The following is a 26,067-nucleotide window of genomic DNA, read 5'->3' as shown; positions in this document are numbered from 1 at the left end:
TCATAAACCATGAAGAGTAAACAAAAATATGTTCTTCCATGTAAGCAACTCTGCTATAAATTAGAACAGGCTCCAACATATTTCTAGTAACTCAAAAGAATGTCTAGCCACAGCTTAAAAATGAGATCCAGGTCACATTTAAGTCATAAATCTGAGCAATCTTGTTTTCTAGAACATTTTTAAAATAAATTTCATCTGTATGTATACATCCAGAATGAATTTTGAATCTCTTCTCATGGTACAGTAAAAGCTCAGTAATATACCTCCCTAATAAAACTTTTATCATATTGACATCAATTTAAATAATTTTTATTTTCTTTTATGCACAAAACTAGTTGATTATTACCAATGAAATGGTAAAAATCAGAGGCAACTAAAACTTAAAATTACACAGCTTCTTAATGTTTTATTCATAGCATTCTTTATACAGAAGAAGCTTCACTGATATTTAATTGACTGAAGCATCCTGTGGGTGAAGCACCAAAATGATATTTATAAACAAAAAACAAAGAACTTTTGACTTTTTAAAATTATATATATTTATATCCAGTTGACAAATAAGCATCACATTACTGTATAAAAAACTAAAAATTACCATGTAAAGCTAAGGCCTAAGTTCTTATTCCAATTGTTCCCTTTCATTTATAACTAAGAGATAATTAGAATTTAAATTCCAGTACCTCAAAGAAAACATCTACATTATTTACAAACAGTATGGAAAATAAAAGCTGCTATTCAGCCAAGTTAGATTGCTATTACCTACAGTATTTACACTGTAAATGATAAGGGGGGAAGCACTACTAACAAATACTATTTCATATAGAAATATATTGTGCCTGAAATTTTTTATATATCCTAATTGTTGAACAGAATTTGACTTCCAATAAATCTACTGAAAATTTGAAACGAGAGTACCACTACACTTCATATCGCTAATCTAGATTAGTATAATAGTAATAACTACAAGCTTAAATGAAACAATGGCAACATGTATATAGATGGAATTTTATTTAAAATTGTAAAATATAGTGCCTTAATGTTTACCCATAATTATGCCTATCTAATATTCTTTTTATCATTTAAGAAGTCTCATATATTTCCCTAAGTGATGAAACCTTCCAGTAATTTATCAGAAAAAAGTTTAATTATATTATTCTGTTCTTAGAATTATTTTTCTAATATTTAAAAACATATCTAAACCCTTGGCAAACAATCAATTCAGTGTAACAGACTGAGCTTTAAACTGCATTTTAATTTTCAATTAACTGTAATCTACTGGTTAGTTGAACCAAATGTAGATTTTTTTAATGACTCACTACAAAGATTTTCAAATCAATTAGAGATGCATAGAAAAGTGGAGATATTAGGGAAGGTATAAGGTAGTTAATGTAGAAAATTATAAATGCTAATTTTAATAACAAAACCGATACCAAATGCACAGGGAAGTTAAATTAACATAGTATAAAAGAGAATACCTTAAATAAACTGGGATTCACATATTACAATAGCAAAGTTATGAGTGAGTGAACTGAAGACATGAACAGTTCTGAAAATTCTCTTTTCAGCCTACTTCCAAAGAAATAGACTTTTATCCTGTACATAGTTTTGACCTTTGTCTATACCATATATAGTAGAAAAATAAATTCTTTAGCAACCTAGAAAGTTTATAAAACTCTTAAAGTTTAATTTTCTTTGCCAAACATGCCAATGTTAAACTGACAGCTATAAATTAAAGCTATATAGACAACAGGTATAAGTAATATAGAACAAGTTAAGAAGACTACATTTACCAGATTTTTCTTTTTAAAAATTACTGTACTTTCTTAATTCCTGTGTGCTTTGCAATAGGAATAATAGGGACTTTGTTTTCTTAGAAAAGATAATAACATGAAAGAGTATAACACAAATAAGATAATTTATAATATACATGTACTTCAATAGCAGTCTGGTTCATGTTGACATTTTGATTCTGAAGTTAAAATTTGAAGTACAATACCTAGGACATAATAGTTGTGAAGGACAACATTTATTTTATGAAAAAATGGAGCAAATCAAACTCTTAGGAGTGTGGAATCTCAAAATCATCTATTTACTATAGTATACATAAGACAACCTTAAAATTGCAGTATGAATGATGATTACAACATGGACCAAAGAATTTTCTCTTCATTACACAAAATATAACCTAGCAATAAAAAACAAACCATTTTGTTTTTCTTTCCAGAAAAAAATGACAAGGTGTGATAATGAACAAATTTTGAATAAAGCCTAACAAAATTTACCTATGCCACCATTTCTGAAAATTTTATCCATTATTTAGTGTTCTGGTATATCTTCACTAATAATATGTTTAATGCCAGAAGCAGCAGTCACTTATAGCAAATCTGGTACCAACATCAAAGGAAAAAACTGGTTTAAAAAAATGGTGCAAAAGCCACTTTAGATTTTAGTACAAGATATCACAGAAAAAAAAATCTGAATACAAGTTTGCAATTATTTATATATACACTCCAAAGAGGCTGTCAGTACCCAAGGTATTTTTATTGCTATATTAGCAATGAATTTTGGATATGTTTTTAAGGGCCACATAAAAATAGATTCAAGGAACAGATTAAATTGAAGTCTTAGATTAAAATGTTTGGTTTAAAGAATTTTCTACAACAAATTCCATGTTTATGTATGAAAAGTTATATAACCTTATATGAAAATGTCATGAAATATTCTACACTATACTAAATGTATTTATTTCCCAAGAGGGAAAAAATTAAAATATCTAAAATATATTAGATTAAGATTACAAGACCATCATAGATCTTTTGAACATGCATCTGTTTATAGAATTAACAGTATACAAGATGTTTATTTTATTATGGACCATAAAGAAATGAGTTGGTGACAACTATCTTTGCACAACATTATCAATTCACTTTAGCCACAAGTGTGTCCTTGGTATGTGTGTACAAGAGTCTGTTCATTTACCCCTCATCAAATCATCCACAGTTCACTTAGCAGTAAAGATGAAGGTGCAGAAATACATTAAGTGTATTTTGCTTTCTTTCAAACAACATCCCAAGCATGGCATAAGTAGCCTGAAATAATAAAATACTTAACTGGACCTTTAATTATCTACACAGACTGCTAAAATTTAAATTAGGTTTCCCAAGTTAGCACATCAAATAACAAAACCAGCCATAAAGCAGGCTGAAAAGCATTAAATGTTTCATATATGTGGTTGTAAATCATTTAATTTCTATAGAAAAATTTTATTCACAATATAATGTGACAGAAAATGCCACAGGAATGATATACTGATTGCAATAAGGTTGCATGCAACAGCAGTTTTGTATTTTATAGCTATTTTTGTTTATAAAAATTAAACCTCTTCAGTCATGCTTATCACATGGTCTTAGATTTATAATGTAAATGAAAAAGGAATACCATACAGTTCAAAGAGAAAGTGTCTCATCATTTTGAATGTGAATACTGAACCCTGAAACATGCATATCTAGATTTGCTTTTTGTCCATTTTCAGGCTGTTTGCAATTACTTCCTATTCATATAATCCCAAGAGGATCCGTCTGTAACTGTGGTTGTATTAGCTGAGGCTGCAATGGTGGTGGTAACTGAAGAGGTACCATTGGTTCCACCAACTGTCCTGGGTTTGAAGGTGGTGGAGGAGCCACAGTATTTGTCATTTCTACAATCTCTCCATTGTAAAAGAAAAACTGACACTGTTGAATGAATGTTTCAACAACAGATTGATGGATCTTAGTGGTAGACAGAAATTCTCGTTTTTCAAAATCAGGTCTCATCAAGGTTGGCCAAAAACAGATGGATAAATTGTCTGCTGTCATTAGGTTGATTTTATTTTGCTGACTAACCCTAAAATTATAATAGAAAAAAAAACAGTTAGAAAACCAATCAAAACTCATTACAATTTAAAAATCTTAGAGCTGGAATTGATCTGAGATGATTTAGTTTTACCCTTTAACTTCACATTTAAAACTCTTCTTGTTCAACTATATTCCAACAATAGGAGACATAAGTAAAATCCATCCCTTACTAAGAATAAAGGTAGCCTTTTAAAAATGTTGTAGCTTGGGGTTTTATAAGTTACTTATAGAAACCACTTCATGTATATGAAAAAACTTTTTTCTCAGGGTAAGGACATGTGACAAATTTTGATGAGTTTCTGCCAACAGAAACAGAAATTCTAATTACATATACAAATTTCTTGACTACTGTGAGAGATGAAAAGACAAATCATACTATGCCATTGCTCTGAATCTTAAAAAAAAAAAAGAACTTTGAAAAAATTACTTAATCCTAACCTCTAACCAGAAGACTTTTAACTTTCTAAAATACTAGTTTCTACTATTCCAAAAAACTAGCTTTTCAATCATTAAATATCTTATACATTGTTACAAATTTAATTTGGAAAAAGCTAATACACAGTTCATAGAAACACATTCCACCTTAAAATTCATTAAGTAATTCAACAATAAATATAAACATATTTAAATATAAAAGTACCAATAAACATTAACTGACTTGCATTTAGCCCTTTAAATATTATGTGAGTAAGCCCTTCTACCAAGACGTATAACAAGCAAGAATTAGAGGCAAATCTTGAATTATAACTCAAAATTATTAAGCTGAGAACGAATCTTAGATATTTTATCCAAACTTTTAATTTTACACATAAACAATCCAGTATGCAAGGTAGTAGTAAAATATTATATTTAAATTTGCACATCAAAAAACATTTTCTTTTTTGTGACAGAGAGAGACAGAGATAGGGACAGACAGGAAGTGAGAGAGATGAGAAGCATCAAGTTTTCGTTGCAGCACCTTATTCACTGATTGCTTTCTCATATGTGCCTTGACTAGAGGGCTACAGCAGACAGAGTGACCCCTTGCTCAAGCCAGTGACCCTGGGCTTCAAGTCTTATGATCCCATGCTCAAGCCAGCAACCACAGGGTTTCAAACCTGGGTCCTCTGTGTCCCAGTCTAACCCTACCCACTGCACCACAGCCTGGTCAGGCGCACATCAAAAAATCTGAAACCAGCCTGACCAGGCGGTGACGCAGTGGATAGAGCGTCGGACTGGGATGCAGAGGACCCAGGTTTGAGACCCCGAAGTCGCCAGCTTGAGCACGGGCTCATCTGGTTTGAGCAAAGCTCACAAGCTTGGACCCAGCTGGCTCAAGCAAGGGGTTACTTGGTCTGCTGAAGGTCCACGGTCAAGGCACACATGAGAAAGCAATCAATGAACAACTAAGGTGTCGCAACGTGCAATGAAAAACTAATGATTGATGCTTCTCATCTCTCTGTTCCTGTCTGTCTGTCCCTGTCTATCCCTCTCTCTGACTCTCTGTCTCTGTAAAAAAAAAAAAAAAATCTGAAACCAACATAGGAGTTGAGCTGCTCATCTAAGGTAAAACATGTGCCCTAAAAACATGTGTTCTGTGATATAAGTTATTGCTGTTTGTTAAGATAATGAATTACAATATTCAGAGTAAAATCAACCTTTTGTTAAATTATAGTGCACTTAGATATTTATATGCAGCAAGCAAGTCTAGATTCTGAAAATACCTGTAAAGTTAAAAGACAAGAGTACAAGCATCGGGTCTAATTACTGAATCAAAAAGTACAAAGCAAATGTACCAAATCAGAGGTGTGGGTGGCCAGGAAAGGCTTCCTTTAAAAGGTAATGTTAGAATTGAGTCCAGGGTGATGAGCCTTGGTAAAAAATGGTAGGAAGAAAGGGCAATTCAGTCAAAACTCTGTTTCTCAAATTCTGTGTGTATCAGTCATTTCCCAGAGGGCTTGTTGAAACAGAAATTGAAGGCTGTGTATGAGGTGGGGCCTGAAAATTTGTATTTCTAACAAGTTCCCAGGTGATGCTGTTGTTGCTGCAGGTTTGAAGACTGCATTTGGAAAAAGACTGAAGGAGTTATGTTAAGATGTTACTAGGGACGAGCTACAAATTGAACTTCTGATTGAGTGCTATTAGTTTAAGACAATGGCAGTTAGTTGGCATGTGTATTGGGGAAACCTAACTGAAGAAGCAAAAGATAGACCAACTTAACGCTAAGCTAAAGAGTTTGGATTTTTTTCTTCAGTATTTAAGGTGTTCAATGGCAGAGAGAGAGCTCAATAACAAAGAAACGTGTTCCCTAAATGAAAAAGGATAAAGCCTAAACTAAAGTAGTGGTAGAGAAACAACAAGAAAAAATAATTATTGAAGTAATAACTCACTAAATATGGAGAGTGAAAGAAAAAGAAAACATAACCAAGTCTAACTCCACAGATTAATTTTTGTAATTTGTCAATCATCCATTGTATATTTATTTTTTATTTCCTATAGCAGAATGTAAATTCCATATAATAGGCGACTACTTTATTCACTGCTATGTCTGTAGCACCTACAACAGTACCTGGCACAGAGCTGCCACTACAATCTAGTTGAGTATTCCTTTTAAAATTTAAGCATGATGTTATTTCTCTGTTCTCCTCTCTAGTGGCTCCCCATAATCATTCAGAGTAAAAAACAAGCAATGCTATTTTCGTTGAGAAAGTCCGGCCCCTCACTCCCAATAAATGCCATTTGATTTCCAGTATGCTTGGTGACATATACATGAAGCATCCTTATTTTGCCTATAAAACATTTTGAGGACTAAAGTTAATTATAGTACTGTCCTATATAATTTGGCACTGGCTCTCTTCCCTTATCTCTTTCTCTGTCCTTCCTTCACTCTGTTTCAATCCCATAGCCTCCTCTTTGCTGTTTCTCAACAAATCAACTATGCTTTGGCCTGTGTCACTGTTATCTCTGGAGCCAAACACTTTAAGTGTGTAAAATAATATTGATAGTGGACTAGCATGGTGATTCTTTGCACATGCTCTTCCCTATACTTTTTATATGATCTTTGAAAAATTATTTTTTATTTACTGATTTGAGAGAGAGAAAAAGGGAGGAGGAGGGAAGGGGGGAGAAGGTATGGATAAGAGGAAAAGGGTGGGGGTGAGAGGGAGAGGGAGAGGGAGAGGGAGAGGGAGAGGGAGAGGGAGAGGGAGAGAGAGGAAGAGAGGAAGAGAGGGAGAGAGGGAGAGAGGGAGAGAGGGAGAGAGGGAGAGGGAGAGGGGAAAAAAAGAAACATGGATTTATTGTTCCACTCACCCATGAATTCATTGGTTAATTCTTCTATGTGCCCTGACTGGGGATTGAACCTGCAACCTCGGCATATCAGGATTACATTCTAACCAGTTGAGCTACTGGCCAGGGCCCTGTACTTTGTAATGAAGTACAATTCTTATTTCAGCACTTTAATCAGGACATACAATAATATGTTCACAAATCATCTCTATATTCCTTAATGGGTAAGGCCTCCTATAATAGAACTCTGTGCACATCTGTTTTACCATGAACCACTTACATGGTAATTTTCAAAAGAGGAAATTCCACTAATTATACTGCACTACTGTGTATATTGGTATTTTCTTGGGGAGGAACACTTCAGAGAATAGGTACTAGAAACGCTAATACAATTTTATTCTATAAGGATAGCAACAAAACTTTAAATATTGGTTAATATTCTCTTCTAAGAGGCAAAGGCTGAAATGTACTTGGTTGGACATTGCCATTACTAGTTAAAAAAACAAATTTCAGTTCATAAAAATATCAGTAGAAAATATTATTAAAAGTAGATTTTTGGCCCTGACAAATTAGCTCAATTGGTTTGAGTGTTGTTCCGAAACACCAAGGTTGTGGGTTCGATTCCTAGTCAGGGCATGTATAAGAAATGAACAATGAATGCACAACTATGTGGAACAGACGAATGCTTTTCTCTATATGGCTCTCTAAAACCCATCAATAAAAAAAGAGTAGATTTTTGAAAAAATTAATACAAACACTAATAATTCCATTCAGTTCCAAGAACAACTGTGTGTGAATTTTATTCTTCTCATAGTTGATAAAAATCAAGACTTAGCAAGGGTAAATAATTTGCCTGGCCACAGAACTAAAATGTTTCAAAACCAAGCCTGTTTGATTCCACAGTCTGAGATTTAAGATATTACACAATATTGCCTTTCACTTTAATGGATGACCTTGGGAGGAGTATCTTTAGACAAAAGCATAAACTTGAAGCTTAATATAGTGTTAATATAGGATCAATGTCCTGCATTTTCAGTAACCATCAAGGTGGACAGTAATATGAATTCCAGTTTTCTGATAAAATTTCACTGTGTCAAATATCCTAACAAAACAAGCAAGATACACAAAAGCAACACAGTGTGATAGAAAAAGTAAATGGAACCTTTTAATAAGACTTGGATTATAGTCATGTATCATTTATTAATTATATGACATGAGGCAGAAAACCTCAATTTTTCCAACTTCAAATAGGCTGAATGGATAATCTAAATGTTATTTTATACCTAAAATTTTCAGACTATATATAAAAGAGAACTGTTATTATTTTTATAATCATTACATGTATTAAAAGACTCATATACCTTTCTTTAAACAAGTTGGTGGAAAAAACCTTTAAAAATCCAGAAAAATAATTTAGAAAACTAAAATTAAATTGTACGTTTAAATAGTTTATGTCCCTTTTTCTATCTTGTAATTACTAATTTATAAAGTTACATTTAAAATTTGTACTGCATTTTATTTGCAAAAACAAAAAATGAAAATACCTGTTTAGATGTGTTATTATGTATCTGAATACATCATAGTTTACAGGATGAAACTTCTTAACAATTTCTTTCAATGCATGAAGACGTTCTGTTTTATCTGGAATTTCTGTAAAAGTAGTAAGGAATTTGTTGTGAAACTCATACATTTAAAATATTTGATAAAGCTTCCTACTATGCTTATTGTAAAAAAAAAAAATCAAGAATGTATTTGAAGCATATTAGGATAAGTAAACAAAAACAAAGAAAAGAACCTGCTAAATATACATTACTATCTATTACAAAAACCCTTTTGTAAGTAAACTAATCGCTGAAAAAAAAAGTGACTCAGATATAGTAAAACGGGAAATAGCATATTAGCAATTTACTCAAGCAATTTATATAATTAGATATTAATTTAGACTCAAATACTTATAAAGCTGATAGGCTCTTAATATTCATGGTATATAAATACTTTAGGTTTTGTGGGGTCAATGACTCAATCCTGCAGTTATAGCACAAAAGTAGACACAGATAATATGTAACAAATGAGTGTGGTTGTGTTAAAATAAGTTTTGAAATGGGAATTTTATATAATTTTATTGGATCACCAAAACTCTTTTTCTTTTAATCTTATTCAACTTTTTAAAAATGTAATAACCATTCTTAGCTTGCAAATACTTACCAAAAACTGATGGCAGGTTAAATTTGTCCTGTAGGCCATAGTTTGTTAATATCTGATTTGCCACAGATTACTTCTAAATCAGTCCTCAAAAATTTCTAAGTAGGAAAATTCTGAAGCTATTGTTTAAGAAAATCCAAGGTATCAATTGAACCATTTTCTCAGTTTACATATGAAAGCCTGTATAAGGCAACTATACCTTGTGACAATATACTGTGTTTTTTTATTGAGGTTTTTTTTTTTTTTTTTTGTATTTTTCTGAAGCTGGAAACGGGGAGAGACAGTCAGACAGACTCCCGCATGCGCCCGACCAGGATCCACCCGGCACGCCCACCAGGGGGCAACGCTCTGCCCACCAGGGGGCGACGCTCTGCCCACCAGGGGCCACGCTCTGCCCACCAGGGGGCGATGCTCTGCCCCTCCGGGGCGTCGCTCTGTTGTGACCAGAGCCACTCCAGCGCCGGGGCCAGTGGCCAAGAAGCCATCCCCAGCGCCCGGGCCATCTTTGCTCCAATGGAGCCTCGGCTGCAGAAGGGGAAGAGAGAGACAGAGAGGAAGGAGAGGGGGAGGGGTGGAGAAGCAGATGGGTGCTTCTCCTGTGTGCCCTGGCCGGGAATCCAACCCGGACCTCTGCACACCAGGCTGACGCTCTACCACTGAGCCAACGGGCCAGGGCCTTATTGAGGTTTTTTTTTTTTTTGCATTTTTTTTTTCTGAAGCTGGAAGCAGGGAGAGACAGTCAGACAGACTCCCGCATGCGCCCGACCGGGATCCACCCGGCACGCCCACCAGGGGCAATGCTCTGCCCACCAGGGGGCGATGCTCTGCCCATCCTGGGCGTCGCCATGTTGCGACCCTCCTGGGTGTCGCCATGTTGCGACCAGAGACACTCTAGCGCCTGGGGCAGAGGCCACAGAGCCATCCCCAGCGCCCGGGCCATCTTTGCTCCAATGGAGCCTTGGCTGCGGGAGGGGAAGAGAGAGACAGAGAGGAAGGCGCGGCGGAGGGGTGGAGAAGCAAATGGGCGCTTCTCCCATGTGCCCTGGCCGGGAATCGAACCCGGGTCCTCCGCACGCTAGGGAGGTTTTTAATGAAAAGAAAATTATGAACTTTAACATAATAAAAATTATAAGAAAGTAGTCTGACAGTAAAGTGTTCTGAGGGTTAGTAATCAAAAGGAAATAAAGAGAAATACTTAGAAATACTCATTTTAGCCACTGAGAACACAATGTGGGATTAAGCACTAAGTTAACCAATACTTAAATAGATCTTCTATGTCATTTTTCCAGGTAACAAATGAGTATTTATTTAATGCAAACATCAGAATGAGTAATACCAAAACATGAATAATGAATAAGTACCCATTTTTTCTGCCTTACTTTTCAAAAAAGAACTTTAGACATGAGGCCAAAGTTAATTTGACTTTAAAAAGTTTTAAATATACATGTTTCAAGACCATATACAGGTTGTTTTACTGAAAAAGATTATACATACATTCATTTGAAAAGTTTACTTAATTTTCTTACAATGTCTTTGAGTTTTAATGAAAAACAAAACTCTCAAACATCTAGGAGCACCAAGTCACCTTGGAAACTAAATATTTGTGGGGGCCAACCCCAGGGATTCTTACTGGTATATCTATATATCTTGATGTTATAAAGAAAAATACCTTTAAAAAAAGTGCTAGTAAGCTGAATTTTATTAGCTATGCATTCTAGTGTGTGGCTGATGTTAACACATAGCAATCAATATACAAAACCCATCATCCCCCTCGGGGAAAAAAAAAAAAAAAAGAGGCCCTGGCCAGCTGGCTCAGTGGTAGAACATCTGCCCCGTGTGTGGAAGTCCTGGTTCAATTCCTGGCTAGGGCACACAGGAGAAGCGACCATCTGCTTCTCCACCCTTCCCCCTCTCCTTCTTCTCTATCTCTCTCTTCCTCTTCCGAAGCCAAGGCTTCACTGGAGCAAAGCGGCCCAGGCGGTGAGGATGGCCTCCGCCTCAGGTGCTAGAATAGTTCTGGTTGCAAAGGAGCGACGCCCCAGATGGGCGGAGCACCGCCCCTGGTGGGCATGCTGGGTGGATCCCTGTCAGGCACATATGGGAGTCTGTCTCTCTGCTTCCCCTCTTCTAACTTTAGAAAAATACAAAATAAATTTTAAAAAAATAAAAGAGGCTTATACTTACTTGCTGCTTCCAATAGCTCTGGATGAAGAGAATATGGAATTAAAGGATCTGGCAGATCTGCAAAGAAAGCTTTAAGAGCTCCAGCTACAGCATTTACTGTTACTTCCATTGATAACAGACTGATATTATGATCTACAAGACAAAAAAATCAAATATTAATTTCTAATTTATATAATAAAATTTTAAGTTATTATTGAATTATGCTAGATAAACACTTATGGATCCAAAGATATTTAACTATTCTCATCAGCCACCTTTCTTTACAGGGTGATCCATATCTCCCCCACAATTTGTTGTTATAGATAAACTATAGAGATAAAGGAAGAGAAAACTAAGAAAGCTTTTTTTTAAAAACTGACTTTGAGAGAGAGGGGAGAGAGGAAGAGGGGGTAGAAACGGGAAGCATCAACTCATAGTAGTTGTTTCCTGTATGTGCCTTGACCAGGCTTTTTAAACCAGTGACCTCAGCGTTCCAGGTTGACATTTTATCCACTGTGCCACCACAGGCCAGGCCAAGGTCTTTTTGTGTTTTTGTTACAATAGAAAATGCTGTTAAGCTTATTAGTATATTGAAGAACATTAGCTTTTTATTAATATTTTCTTTTAAAATATCTTGTTTACATAAGCTATTTAAAAGAGGTCATAAGGAAACAAAGATAGGAATTATACATATAAAATCAAATTTACACCTTTCAGGTTATACTTAAATTTTTTTTTACATAAAAGTTTAAACAGTGAAGTTCTGACTTAAAAAATAACTACTGGCCTGTGGTGGCGCAGTGGATAAAGTGTTGACCTGGAAATGCTGAGGTCGCTGGTTCGAAACCCTCGGCTTGCCTGGTCAAGGCACATATGGGAGTTGATGCTTCCAGCTCCTCCCCCCCTTCTCTCTCTCTGTCTCTCCTCTCTCTCTCTCCCTCTCCTCTACAAAAACGAATAAAAAAAAAAGCTTAAAAAAAACCCCAACTACTTATAATAAGAGATGTAGAAATATAGACCACAAAAATAAAAAATATTACTCCATCATCCAGAGACAATCAGTTTATACTTTAGGATGTTCTCTTTCAGCCCCTTTCTGATCATTAAAACACATGAAAACAAAACAATACAAAAACAAATCAGATACATATTTTATAATGGACTTCATTTTTAAGGCATTATCCAAGGTTATTAAAATTTCACAAGTAGACCAGGCGGTGGCGCAGAGGATAGAGCATCAGACAGGGATGCGGAGGACCCAGGTTTGAGACTCTGAGGTCGCCAGCTTGAGCGCAGGCTCATCTGGTTTGAGCAAAGCTCACCAGCTTGGACCCAAGGTTGCTGGCTCAAGCAAGGGGTTACTCGGTCTGCTGAAGGCCCACAGTCAAGGCACATATGAGATAGCAATCAATGAACAATTAAGGTGTTGCAACAAAAAACTGATGATTGATCCTTCTCATCTCTCTCCCTTCCTGTCTTTCTGTCTGTCTGTCCCTCTCTCTGACTCTCTCTCTCTGTCTCTGTAAAAAATAAAAATAAAAAATTTCACAAGCAACTTTTCAAAACCTTTTTGGGGTCTGGATAACATATTTTATTTTAATTGTAATTTCAAACTTGAAGAAAATTTGCAAGAATAGTACTAAGAACTCACACACATCCTTAAGGAAGAATCAGCAATCATTAACATTTTGCCCTACATAAATAATTTTAATGCCTACACAATATTCTCCAGATTTAACAATTTATATAATATTCTATTACTAAACATTTAGATATATTTCACTTAAAAACATAAAGACACTATGATAAATGTTTTTTATGTACTATTGTTTATTTCCTTAAGGCTACATTCCTTGTAATATCAGCTACCCAATGAACACTTAATATGGTGCCTAGTATAGCAAACTCTTCATATGCATTATCTCATTATTTCTCATAGTTACTCTTACTACTCCATCCTGATATGAAAAAGTTGAGATATAGAAAGATTATCTTCCCTAGGACACTAATTAGGTGGCAGAACCAGAAAACAAAACCAGGAAATCTAATGCAAGAGGCCTTGGCATTGACTACCACCATTCCTTTATTACCAGAAGTAAAACTGTACCAATTTCACATTATAAAGATTAGTTTTTCTAACAAAGTACTTTTTTTTAAATGAAATAACATCCTATACGCAATACTCCTTCAAAGTAAGGCAAACATATACCACTTAATAACTGACATTTTACCATTTCAACACTCATAAATCTAAATTATTTTTATGGTTTTCTAGTATTCTATTTATAAATGCATGGGTAGTCAGTCGCCCTTCCTTTTAAAAAAATATATATTACAAAAAGACTGCAAAGAATGACGCCCTTGTAAGTATACCTTGCTATGCTTACACAAAGATTTCTGTAACAAATATTTACAAGCTGTATTTCTCTAGTAAAGCTACCTGAATTTTAATAGAGACTCAAAGGGCATTCACAACCAACAGTATACAAAATACAGTTGCATACACCCTACCAACAATCTTCTTCAGTCTGACAATAAACTAAACAAATACAATCTTTTTGTTTTAATTTTCATTTTTTTATAACTGATAAGAGGCAGTACATATTTTCATATATATTATATGTTGGCTGCTTTCATCTGATGTAAATTCCTTAATCTACAGTAAATATTCCATACCTTCCCCCAAGTTTATAATTTTTCTTCTGATTTTATGTTTAATCCACTGTTTCATACAGAATTTTACATTTTTAGGTAGTCCAGTTTATCATCTTGTTCATACTTTTCAAGGTTGAGCTGAGGCCTTTCCCTACTCCAAGACTAAAAAAATTTCACTCATTTTTCTCCCTAGTACTTATGGTTTTCATTTTAAACATTTAAATCTTTGATCTCATAAACAATTTTCTTTAATGTGTGTAAGGAATTCAGCTCTGTTTTTACTTCAAGTACTATCTGTGATAATACAAATATGCCAATGTGTCATAAGTCAATTTGCTACTTTTCCAATCCTGATAACAGTTTTATAACTCTCCTGTTTCTTGACTGCAGTATCTTTTCTATTAAATATGTTTAACCTTACTTAAAAAACTTTCTCCTCAACATTCATATTCTAAGAAGGTTTTCATATGAAAATCTTCCCAACATGAAATTTGAATTAAGGGAAATAATTATTTTATATAATTATCACCTTACCTTGATCAAACTGCTTTTGAATATTGTCTTGATCAGTTTTGTTCCCACTAACACGGTAGAGTCCTTCAGTACATAATCCTAAAAGAATAGAGAGACATACATAACCTTAAATGTATATCTAGGGACTTACAAAAATACTGTGGTAGAATATTTTATTTTTTCATTTTTTTTTGCTGTTTTTTTGTTTTGTACTTTTCTGAAATGAGAAGGGAGGGAGAGAAACAGACTCCCGCATGCGCCCGACCAGGATCTACTCGGCATGCCCGCTAGGGGGTGATGCTCTGCCCCCATCTGGGCCATTGCTCTGTTGCAACCAGAGCCATTCTAGCACCTGAGGTGGGGGCCATGGAGCCATTCTCAGTTTCCAGGGCCAACTTTGCTCCAATGGAGCCCTGGTTGCAGGAGGGAGGGAGGGAGGGAGGGAGGGAGGGAGGGAGGGAGGGAGGGAGAGAAAGAGAGAGCTAAAAGAGAGGGGGAAGGGTGGAGAAGCAGGTGGGTGCTTCTCCTGTGTGCCTTGGCCAAGCACTGAACCTGGGACTTCATATACCAGGCTGATGCTCTACCGCTGAGCCAACTGGCCAGGGCCATGGTAGAATATTTTAAAGAATTAAGTTCTTTTGAGCATTTCATTTTAAGTAAGTTCTTAAAAGACTTTTTTATTTTAAACCATTTAGGACATCCAGTTACCATGTAATTGAGAATACATTTCTTCCACTAAACACAACTAAATTCCTGAAAGCAACATATAAAAAACCAAACATCAAAAGGCTCTGAATGGTGGAAAATAGAAGATTCATTGGCTAGTGACCTGGATCTTGAGAAACAATATGACAGTGAGAGTTTTCTTCTTTTTCTTTTTTTAGAGAGAGAGAGAGAGACAGAGACAGACAAGAAGGGAGAGAGATGAGAAGCATCAATTCATACTTGTGGCACTTTAGTTGTTCATTGATTGCTTCTCATATGTGCCTTGACCAGGGAACTCCAGCCAAGCCAGAGACCATGAGATCATGTTTACCATCCCATGATCAAGCCAGCGACCTTGGGGTTTCAAACCTGGGTCTTCAGCATCCCAGGTCAATGGCTCTATCCACTGTACCACCACCAGTCAGGCTCTAGGTTTTCTTTTACATCTTATATATCCTGGACCTGGCACTAGAGAGGCCTGCAACCCAGAAATACCAATGAGCACAGGCAAAAAATAAAAACAAAACAACACAGAGAAAATCGATAACAAAAGCAACAAAAAAGCCTGTTCCCTCTAGGGAAAGAATTAGAAAAGATACAGCCTAGCAATCAAAACAAACTGTTAAAAAAAAATTATGATCACCCTACACCAGTCAAATGCCATGGAACCCACCACTTCTAACACATATCAGGGGTGACCAAGTAAGGAGACTAGGATTCCACCAGTGCCCAGCAGTAACTAAAATGCCCATCATATCCCTGCAGTGCCAGCAGGAACTAAGGAGAGGGCCTAAACTTCCATCCATCCCCCAAGGTAAGGGGCTCTCTCCTTCCTACTGTGGTAGTGTCAGCAGAGACCAAGTTAAAAGCCTAGACTTTGACCCCCACCTTGTAGTAATAAGGCAGCCTTCTTTCCCTGATGGTGCACTGTCAGAAGAGGACAGCTAAAATAGAAGATTTAAATATGACCCAAATAAAGAGGACATGAACAGACACTTCTCCTAGGAAGAAATACAAATGGCCAACAGATATATGAAAAGATGCTCATCTTCTATAGTTATTAGAGAAATGCAAATCAAAACTGCAATGAGATACCACCTCACACCTGTTCGATTAGCTATTATCAACAAGACAGGTAATAGCAAATGTTGGAGAGGCTGTGGAGAAAAAGGAACCCTCATACACTGTTGGTAGGAATGTAAAGTAGTACAACCATTATGGAAGAAAGTATGGTGGTTCCTCAAAAAACTGAAAATAGAACTACCTTATGACCCAGCAATCCCTCTACTGGGTATATACCCCCAAAACTCAGAAACATTGATACGTAAAGACATATGCAACCCCATGTTCATTGCAGCATTGTTCACAGTGGCCAGGACATGGAAACAACCAAAAAGCCCGTCAATAGACGACTGGATAAAGAAGATGTGGCACATATACACTATGGAATACTACTCAGCCATAAGAAATGATGATATTGGATCATTTACAGCAAAATGGTGGGATCTTGATAACATTATACAAAGTGAAATAAGTAAATCAGAAAAAAACAGAAATTGCATTATTCCATTCGTAGGTGGGACATAAAAGTGAGACTAAGAGACATTGATAAGAGTGTGGTGGTTACGGGGGAAAGGGGGAGGGGCACAAAGAAAACTAGATAGAAGGTGACAGAGGACAATCTGACTTTGGGTGATGGGTATGCAACATAATTGAACGACAAGATAACCTGGACATGTTATCTTTGAATATATGTACCCTGATTTATTGATGTCGCCCCATTAAAAAATAAAATTATTAAATAAAAAAATAAATAAATATGACCCAAATACCTTTATTTATTAATTTTTTAAATTTTTACTTACTAATTTTAGTGAGAGAGGAAGGGAGTAAAAGAGAGAGACAGGAACATCAAGCTGTTCCTGTACGTGCTCTGATTGGGAACCAAATTGACAACCTCTGAACTTCAGTATGATGTTCTAAAACCAACCAAGCTACCTGGCAAGGGCTGATCCAAATATTTTTAACATAATATCCTTAATGTTTAGGATACAATAATAATAAAACTAAAATCATTCATCATACCAAGAACCAAGAAAACCTCAAATTGAATGAGAAAAGACAATTTTCAGTCAATAATACAAAGATCAGTTGTGAAATGATCAGATGAGGATTTTAAAGTAGCCATCACAAAATACTTCAATAAGCAATTATAAACATATTTGAAACAAAGATCTAATATTTGTGCCATTGTCTATACCAATGGGAAATTCCTCAAACCACTTCTGAAAGAGACTCAATTTTATAAGGCATTATACTTTTTCTGACAACAGTGGGGAAAATAAAAACCTGGAAAAGAATTTTGTAAAAAAGGTAGTCCTGGACCAATGTCAGGGCCTTTTCAAGGTATGATGTAGTAATTCCTTCTAATTTTTCACCTGACTATAATTATTCTTTACAAAAAAATAAGGCCATGGAAAGGGAATAAAACATACTGGAGGGAAAAGTAAATATTCAGAAATCCATGGACATAAAGAGCAAAAATCCACTGACAAAAGTATCATGGACTAAAGTTATATTTTTTAAGTTATAAAGTTTAACTGACATAGTCAACATGAATGAATTTCTGATAAATGAAAAAAACTGAACACAAAAGAATTTAGTATTTTTCCATTAAAATGAAGTTCTAAACCATGCAATACTTACCTATAACAAAAGTGTGTGTGTGGGGGGAGAATCAGAAAAGAGATGTTATCTCTGGCAGTTGTAAGATTAGTTGGGAAGAGATATAAAGGGTGTTTAAAATGTTCTATATCTTGACAGGTGTGTAGATTAAACTGATTAACTCATTAGTTCTACCATTAAATTTGGTGCACTTCACTCTATGTAACTGGCCCTTTGAAAAGAACCACGAGCAAATAACTGAACTCTAGGTTAGTAGGTTCCCAATCTAGAGTGATACATTATACCAGGGGTCAGGAACCTATGGCTCACAAGCCAGATGTGGGTCTTTTGATGGCTGCATCTGGCTCACAGACAAATCTTTAATTAAAAAAATAATGTTAAAAATATAAAACATTCTCATGTATTACATTCCATTCATTTCCTACCGCTCATGTTCATGGTTGTGGGTGGCTGTAGCCAATCACAGCTGTCCTCCGGGACAACACCAAATTTTATATTGGATGATGTGTAACGTACACGGGAGTTGTACGACTCTCACGGAATTACATTTTAAAATATGTGGCGTTCGTGGCTCTCCCGGCCAAAAAGGTTCCTGACCCCTGCATTATACATTTTGTGTATCCTAGAGTTGAGAAAATGAGTATGCTGATGATAAAAGGGAACAAGGTTTCTCACTGCTGGAGAAGAGAGTTAATAATAACAAAAGTGAAACTAGAACTAAAATGTATTTTAGTGGTGTTGAAATTGGAGGTATCAGCATAAATTCATGGTTTTTAATATATATATAATGGTATAATATAAGTATATATATGCAAATATATATACTACAAGGTGGGGCAAAAGTAGGTTTACAGTTGTTCATATAGAAAGTAATACAATAAAGAATAATACAACGATAAACTGTCTTATGTACTACTACTCATAGCTGCAAACCTACTTTTGCCCCACCCTGTGTATTTCCTAGCTTTGTCTGCTGAGAGGGTCCTGAAGCAACCCCAATAATGATTTCCAAATACCAAAATAAGCCAGAACTCTTTGGAGAAAACACTGATTCCAAGGCTGGATGAGGAAAAGTGTAAGGCAAGCCTGGTACACTTTGTGCCAGATAGTACAAAAGTGCTTAAAAAATTATGGGAACAGGTCTTAAAAGGACACTAGTGGATTATAGCTCATTGACACTAATAATAATAATAATAATAATACATGAGCCCATATCAATATAAATAAACAATAAGTTATTAAATCCAAAGTTTTAACTTTGGTGAAGAAATTTGGCAGACATGACCAAATGATCAAAACTATTATTACCTGCATTAAAATAAAATGACATCCTACCTCAACAAATATGATGCACTTCTAAAAACAGAACATCACTTCGGTGGTATTTGTAACAAAAATATGTAATTCCTAGTAATAATGAAACATCAGACAAATGCAAATTAAAGTAAAAAGAAAAGTTCATTCATACAGAAAAATGTCAACCAATAAACACAGAGAAATGGTAGATAAAAAAAGAAACAAAACATCAATGAAGACCAAAGATATCAGCTAAAAATATGATGATAGTCTCAAAGGCAAGAAAGGAAAAAGAGGTTCAGGAACTCTTCCAAATTAAAGGTGTTGAAAAAAACATGATCACCAAATGCAATGCACTTAGATGAGATCACAGACTTCCCCTCTAATTAAGAATTATTATTTTTTTTTTCATTTTTTTTTTTTTCTGAAGCTGGAAACAGGGAGAGACAGCCAGACAGACTCCCGCATGCTCCTGACCGGGATCCACCCGGCACGCCCACCAGGGGCGATGCTCTGCCCATCCTGGGCGTCGCCATGTTGCGACCAGAGCCACTCTAGCGCCTGAGGCAGAGGCCACAGAGCCATCCCCAGCGCCCGGGCCATCTTTTGCTCCAATGGAGCCTTGGCTGCGGGAGGGGAAGAGAGAGACAGAGAGGAAAGCGCGGCGGAGGGGTGGAGAAGCAAATGGGCGCTTCTCCTGTGTGCCCTGGCCGGGAATCGAACCTGGGTCCTCCGCACGCTAGGCCGACACTCTACCGGAGCCAACCGGCCAGGGCTCTAATTAAGAATTAAATAGCCCAAGATACCTATAGTGCTGAGGCTGAGAAATCCTGACATATTATGTCTTTAGTATTATTTGCTAAGGAAAAATTATATGGTACCTAATCATCCATGCCAAAAATCTTGCCTTCCATTCACTAACAACTGAATAATGTGAATAAAATAAAAATAAAAACAATAACTTAATTGTGAATTAGCCATGTTTTATTTAGACTTAAATTCCTTAAATCCCAAAGATTCTATTGAGGGCCTATAAACAATAAAGGCATTAGAAATCTATTCCAAATTTCCAAAATTAAGTATAAACATTTAGAAATTTAAAATACCTTTTAACTAAATCATCACTGTTTTTTTCTTTTATTAGGTAAATAACCATTGTACCACACAGAAGTCTTGATAACTAAGGTTCTAAAATGCTCGAGTTTTTTTTAAGTTGCTAACATATAGAATACAAGGGTTTCACCGTTTCTTTCTATATACCTTCAGGTTATAAGTGTAAGTCATAAAATAAATTACAAAGGGTGAAGATTAAGATGTGTAGATAAACCATAAATGAAGTATGTCCATGGAGAATGGCATCAGTAAAAGAAATGAAAATGGGAATTTCTTGGTTTGGTTCTTCCACAAAGCTACAAATTAGCTGCCAAAGTGTCAGAACCAACTTTTGCAGAACTCTGGAATCTTGCTAAAAAAAATCACAACCCCCAGAACAAGGCTTGGTGAAGAAAGCAGCTTTAAATTGCCCACCTACCATTCCTTCACCTCCCCAGACTGGCAACTCTAGGTGCAGGTTGAAAGTGTCACAGGGAACAATCTTACTGTAAAAAAATTGCTGCTGTGGATTTTGACCTGTTTGGCTGCTCCTGGAAAAATTGGCATAAGAGGTTGCCTATATTTGACTCCACTTGAAGTGTTCCCAGGGCTGGGGTAGCTTCTTTCAGGCATTTAAAGGCACAAATACTGGCTACAGTAGCAATGTGGAAAAGGAGCAATAGTCAGACAAGCAACAGATAAAACTGAAAAGCCTAGGAGAAAAAATGTTGGGAAAAGAAATAGTGGGGTGAAGAAGGCTTTCAAAAGCTCCTGCACATACTAGGATATTAAGAAACCCATAATGCATGCGCCCAGGGCTTGATGCATATTCAGAAAATGCCTGGCAAGATTCTAAACTTTCACCTCTAGCTGGCCACAGGCTTTGTCCAAGCTTAACGTGAAGGCTTAGGCAGTTATAAATGGCTTGGTTAAGTGTTGAAAGAGTGCCCCAGAACCTATCTGCAAAGACCTGGAATTTCATTCCACTGTTTCCAGGCATCTCTAGGAACTGAAAAACCACTAGCTAACCATTAAGCTATTAAATACAGACTTCAGTGGCCACATTCAAATAATATAGACTTTACAAATATAGTTTAGAAAACAGAAAAAGGAAAGACAGCCAATAAATAACAACAGCAAATCCTGGTAATGGGGGATAATCTGATTTTCAGAGATGCCATATTATAATATGCAAAACCTTATTTTCAACACACACAAAAAAACCAAATGACATAAAAAGAAACAAAACTGGATGGTATGGCCCTGGCCGGTTGGCTCAGTGGTAGAGCGTCGGCCTGGCGTGCAGAGGTCCCGGGTTCGATTTCCGGCCAGGGCACACAGGAGAAGCACCCATCTGCTTCTCCACCTATCGCCCTCTCCTTCCTCTCTGTCTCTCTCTTCCCCTCCTGCAGCCGAGGCTCCATTGGAGCAAAGATGGCCTGGGCGCTGGGGATGGCTCCTTGGCCTCTGCCCCAGGCGCTAGAGTGGCTCTGGTCTCAACAGAGCGACGCCCCGGGGGGGGGGGGGGGCAGAGCATCGCCCCCTGGTGGGCAGAGCGTCGCCCCCTGGTGGGCGTGCTGGGTGGATCCCGGTCAAGCACATGAGGGAGTCTGTCTGACTGTCTCTCCCCATTTCCAGCTTCAGAAAAATACAAAAAACTGGATGGTATATTCAAAGACAAAAAAATTAACAGTAACTGTTCAGGATGAAATCAGCTATTGCACTTACTTGACAAATACTTTAAATCAACTGTTTTAAAAATGCACAAGGAAGCCCTGGACAGTTAATTCAGTCAGTTATGAGGGTCATCCTGAAGTAACAAGGTTGTGGGCATGATCCCTGGTCAGGACACAGGCAAGAAGCAATTAATGAATGCACGAGAGAGTAGAACAACAAATGAATGCTTCCTCTCCCCTCTTTCCCTTCCTTTCTCTGTCTCTATCAATATAAGCCCTAGTTGGCTGGCTGAAGCACTGGTCCAGAGCACAGAGGTTACTGGTTCGATTCCCTAGTCAGAGTCAGTACACACACAGGAGCAGCTTAATTCCTATTTCTCTCTCCCTGCCTCTCTCAGGGGGGGGGGGGGGGGGGCGGGGCGGGGAGAGAAGCACACAAGGAAGTAAAGAAAAGCATGGACAAAGAACTAAAGGAAACCAGGAGAATGATGACTGAACAAGTATCAATAAACACAGAGAGTATAAAAAGAACTAAAAAATTCTGAAACTGAAGTATAATAGCTAAAATAAAAAATTCACTACAGAACTTTAACAGCAGATTTAAGCAGGAAACAATCAGTGAACTTAAAAATTGGTTAATTGTGATTATCCAGTTTGGGAGCAGAAAGAGAAAATTATGAAGAAAAATAAACAGTGCCTAAGAGACTTCTGGGATACCATCAGGCATACCAATATGTGCACAAAGACTTTCCCAGATAAAAGGAGGGAAAGAATATTTTAAGAAATAACATCTGAAAAACATCTCAAACATCCAAGAAGTTCAACCAACTGCAATCAGGATGAATTTAACGAGAGCTACACTGAAAAAACAAGAGAAGTTACTCATCACATACTGGGAATCCACAATAAAATTAACAGCCTATTTCTCTTCAGGGAAAAAAAAAAAAAGGAGGTGAGAAGGAAACTATCAACCAAGAATTATGTACCTAGCAAAATTATCATTTAAAAATGAAGAAAAAATTAAGACATTCTTAGATAAACAAGAGTTGAGGTAGTGCATCACTAGTAGACATGACCTATAAGAAATGTTAATAGAGGTCCTCCAGGCTGTGTGATCAAAGTGCATCAGAGAGTAAACTGAAGCCATACAAAAAAATAAATAACAAAGGTAAAACTAGTTACCTAGTTAAGTATATAAGCCAGTAGTACTGAATTTTTTGATATATAACATCTGTTGTTTTTATATGACTTAAAATAAATATATAAAATAACAATTATAAATCTATGTTATGGGCATACATGTACGGAAATGTAATTTGTGAGAATAGCATTACAAATGGGTAGGAGGCAGCTGTAAAGGAGAAATTTTATATACTACTGAAGCAAAGTTGTTTTTAATTAAAATCTGACTTCTATAAAATTAAGATGTTAATTGTAATCCCCAGGATAATGACTAAGAAAATAATTTAAAAGTATACAGAAAAACAGAAAATAAGCAAAAGGGATGCATTATAGAAAAAATATCACCCCTACAAAAGAAACCAATAATACAGGAATTAAGAAACAAAAGGCTTAACAAATAAAACAAACTGGAAAATGGTAGAAATTAAGTTCTCAGAAATTACTTCAAAAATAAATGGATTAAAACAAAGAAACTATATAAAGTTTATAAGACTACAAGACACTGACTATGATCCAATGATACACTGAACATAAAAGGATAGGAAAACACCCCATCCAAACAGTCACCAAATGGCTAGGTGGCTTCCCTAATTTCAGAAAAAATAGGCTCTACAACAAAAATTGTTGTAAGAGACACTAAAGGACATTATACGCAGCTCACAAAAATTAGGGGATATTTTATAGCTTCATATTCATTTTGAAATATTCCCTAATTTTTGTGAGCAGATATTGAATACTTTGATAACAGGGTGGGTCCCAAAATATACTAAGCAAAATTTGACAGAATTTGAGGGAAGAAATAGTTCAACAATAAAAGTTAGAGACCTTAGTGGCACAATGGATAGAGCATTGGACTGGGATGCAGAGGACCCAGGTTCGAGACCCCGAAGTCACCAACTTGAGCGCAGGCTCATCTGGTTTGAGCAAAGCTCACCAGCTTGGCCCCAAGGTCACTGGCTCGAGCAAGGGGTTACTCGGTCTGCTGTAGCCCCACGGTCAAGGCACATATGAGAAAGCAATCAATGAACAACCGCTGAACTAAGGTGTCGCAATGAAAAACTAATGACTGATGCTTCTCATCTCTCTCCATTCCTGTCTGTCTGTCCCTATGTATCCCTCTCTCTGACGCTCTGTCTTTGTGAAAAAAAAAAAGTTAAGAGACCTTAATACTCTACTTTCTATAATGATAAAACTAGACAGAAGATCAAGAAAACAAAATATTTAACAATACTATAAACAAACTAAACCAAATAAGCATAACACTCCCACTCAACAACACAATATACATGATACATGTCTCTCAAATGCACATGGAACATTCTCTAGAACAGATTAGATATTACATCATAAAACAAGTTTACATAAATTTAAAGGTATTGGAACAATACAAATGTTCTTTGACCACGAAAGAATGAAACTAGAAACAGGTAACAAAAAGAAAATTCACAAATACATGGAAATTAAACAACATACTCTTTTAAAAAAAGCATACTCTAAAAGAGTCAATAGATCAAAGGAGAAACTACAAGTAAAATTAGAAAATACTTTGAGATAAATAAGAAAATATAACATTCCAAAACCTAACAAAAGCAGAAGGAAATCTGTTGCTGTAAATGTATACTTAAAAAAGAAGATAATTTCAACTTTAAGGTTAGATTAACATTAAAAAAACAGAAAAAGAAGAGCAGACTAAACTCAAAGCTAGGAGAACTAGGGAGATGATAAAAATTAAAGTGAATATAAGTAAAATATAAAGGAGAAAAACAGAAGTGAGAATTATAAGGAAAGGATGCTTGCTTTTGCCACTTCTAAATAAACATTATAATGAAGTTCTAGTTAGAATAATTAGGCAAGAAAAAGAAATAAATGAAACCTAAAGTGTAAAGGAATAAAGTACAATTTTCCCTAATCGCTGATAACTTTAACTAAATGTAAGCGCTAACACTACCAAACACAGAGGGAAGCATAGATGTAAAATTTTCATGACCTTGAATTTGGCAATGGATTCTTAGATAAGCCACCAATACATGAGGAAAATAAAAATAAATTGAATTCCATCAAAATTTAAAACTTTAGTTCATCAAAGGACATTATCACAAAAAGATAAAACTATAAATTAGGAAAAAACATTTTCAAATCGTAAAATTGATAAGGGTGTAGTACCCAGAATATATAATTAACTCTCAAAACCAAACAATCCAATATAAAAATTGGCAAAGGGCTTGAAAAGACATTTCTCCAAAGATATACAAACGGCCAGCAAGCACACAAAAAGATGTCCAGTTTCATTAATCATTAGAGAAATGCAAACCAAAACCACAATGAGGTATTTCAATCTACATTCACTAATGATGACTATAAGAAACTAACGGAAAATAAGTGAGAATGCGGAGAAATAAGAATTCTCATACATTACTGGTAGGAATGTAAAATGGTACAGCCTCTTCCTCAAGAAGCTAAACATACTTCTAGGCATGTAACTTAAAGAACTCATAGCAGGTACTCTACATAGAAGAACTATTTATATCACAATAGCCATCCAAAAAGTGTATATAAACCAAAGATATATCAGTGGATGAATAAACAAAATGTGATATATCAAAAAAGTGGAATATTACTCAGGCACAAAAAAGAAGTGCTGATTAAACATTACACATAATGAAAGAGCCAGACAGAAAAGTCATGTTTGATTTCAGTTAACATAAAACAACCAGAATAGGAAAATCTATAGACAAAGA

General features: G+C 35.9%; 1 protein-coding gene across 4 annotated transcripts in view; it reads right to left on the bottom strand.

The window, feature by feature from the left end:
- Positions 1-862: 862 nt before the first annotated feature.
- The window catches only part of ARHGAP5 (Rho GTPase activating protein 5), a 99,033-nt gene continuing 73,828 nt past the window's right edge, over positions 863-26,067 (bottom strand). For all 4 annotated transcript variants that reach the window (XM_066277683.1, XM_066277682.1, XM_066277681.1 and 1 more), the window contains exons 4-7: positions 14,715-14,792; positions 11,547-11,678; positions 8,705-8,810; positions 863-3,882 (exon numbers count right to left, since the gene is read on the bottom strand). In XM_066277683.1, the coding sequence (XP_066133780.1) occupies positions 3,555-3,882; positions 8,705-8,810; positions 11,547-11,678; positions 14,715-14,792 (644 nt within the window). In that variant the 3' untranslated portion in view covers positions 863-3,554. The remainder of the gene's footprint in view (positions 3,883-8,704; positions 8,811-11,546; positions 11,679-14,714; positions 14,793-26,067) is intronic.

Source organism: Saccopteryx bilineata, chromosome 4 (genome assembly GCF_036850765.1).
Source record: "Saccopteryx bilineata isolate mSacBil1 chromosome 4, mSacBil1_pri_phased_curated, whole genome shotgun sequence".
NCBI lineage: Eukaryota > Metazoa > Chordata > Mammalia > Chiroptera > Emballonuridae > Saccopteryx > Saccopteryx bilineata.
This window is presented reverse-complemented; position numbering and strand designations above follow the sequence as displayed.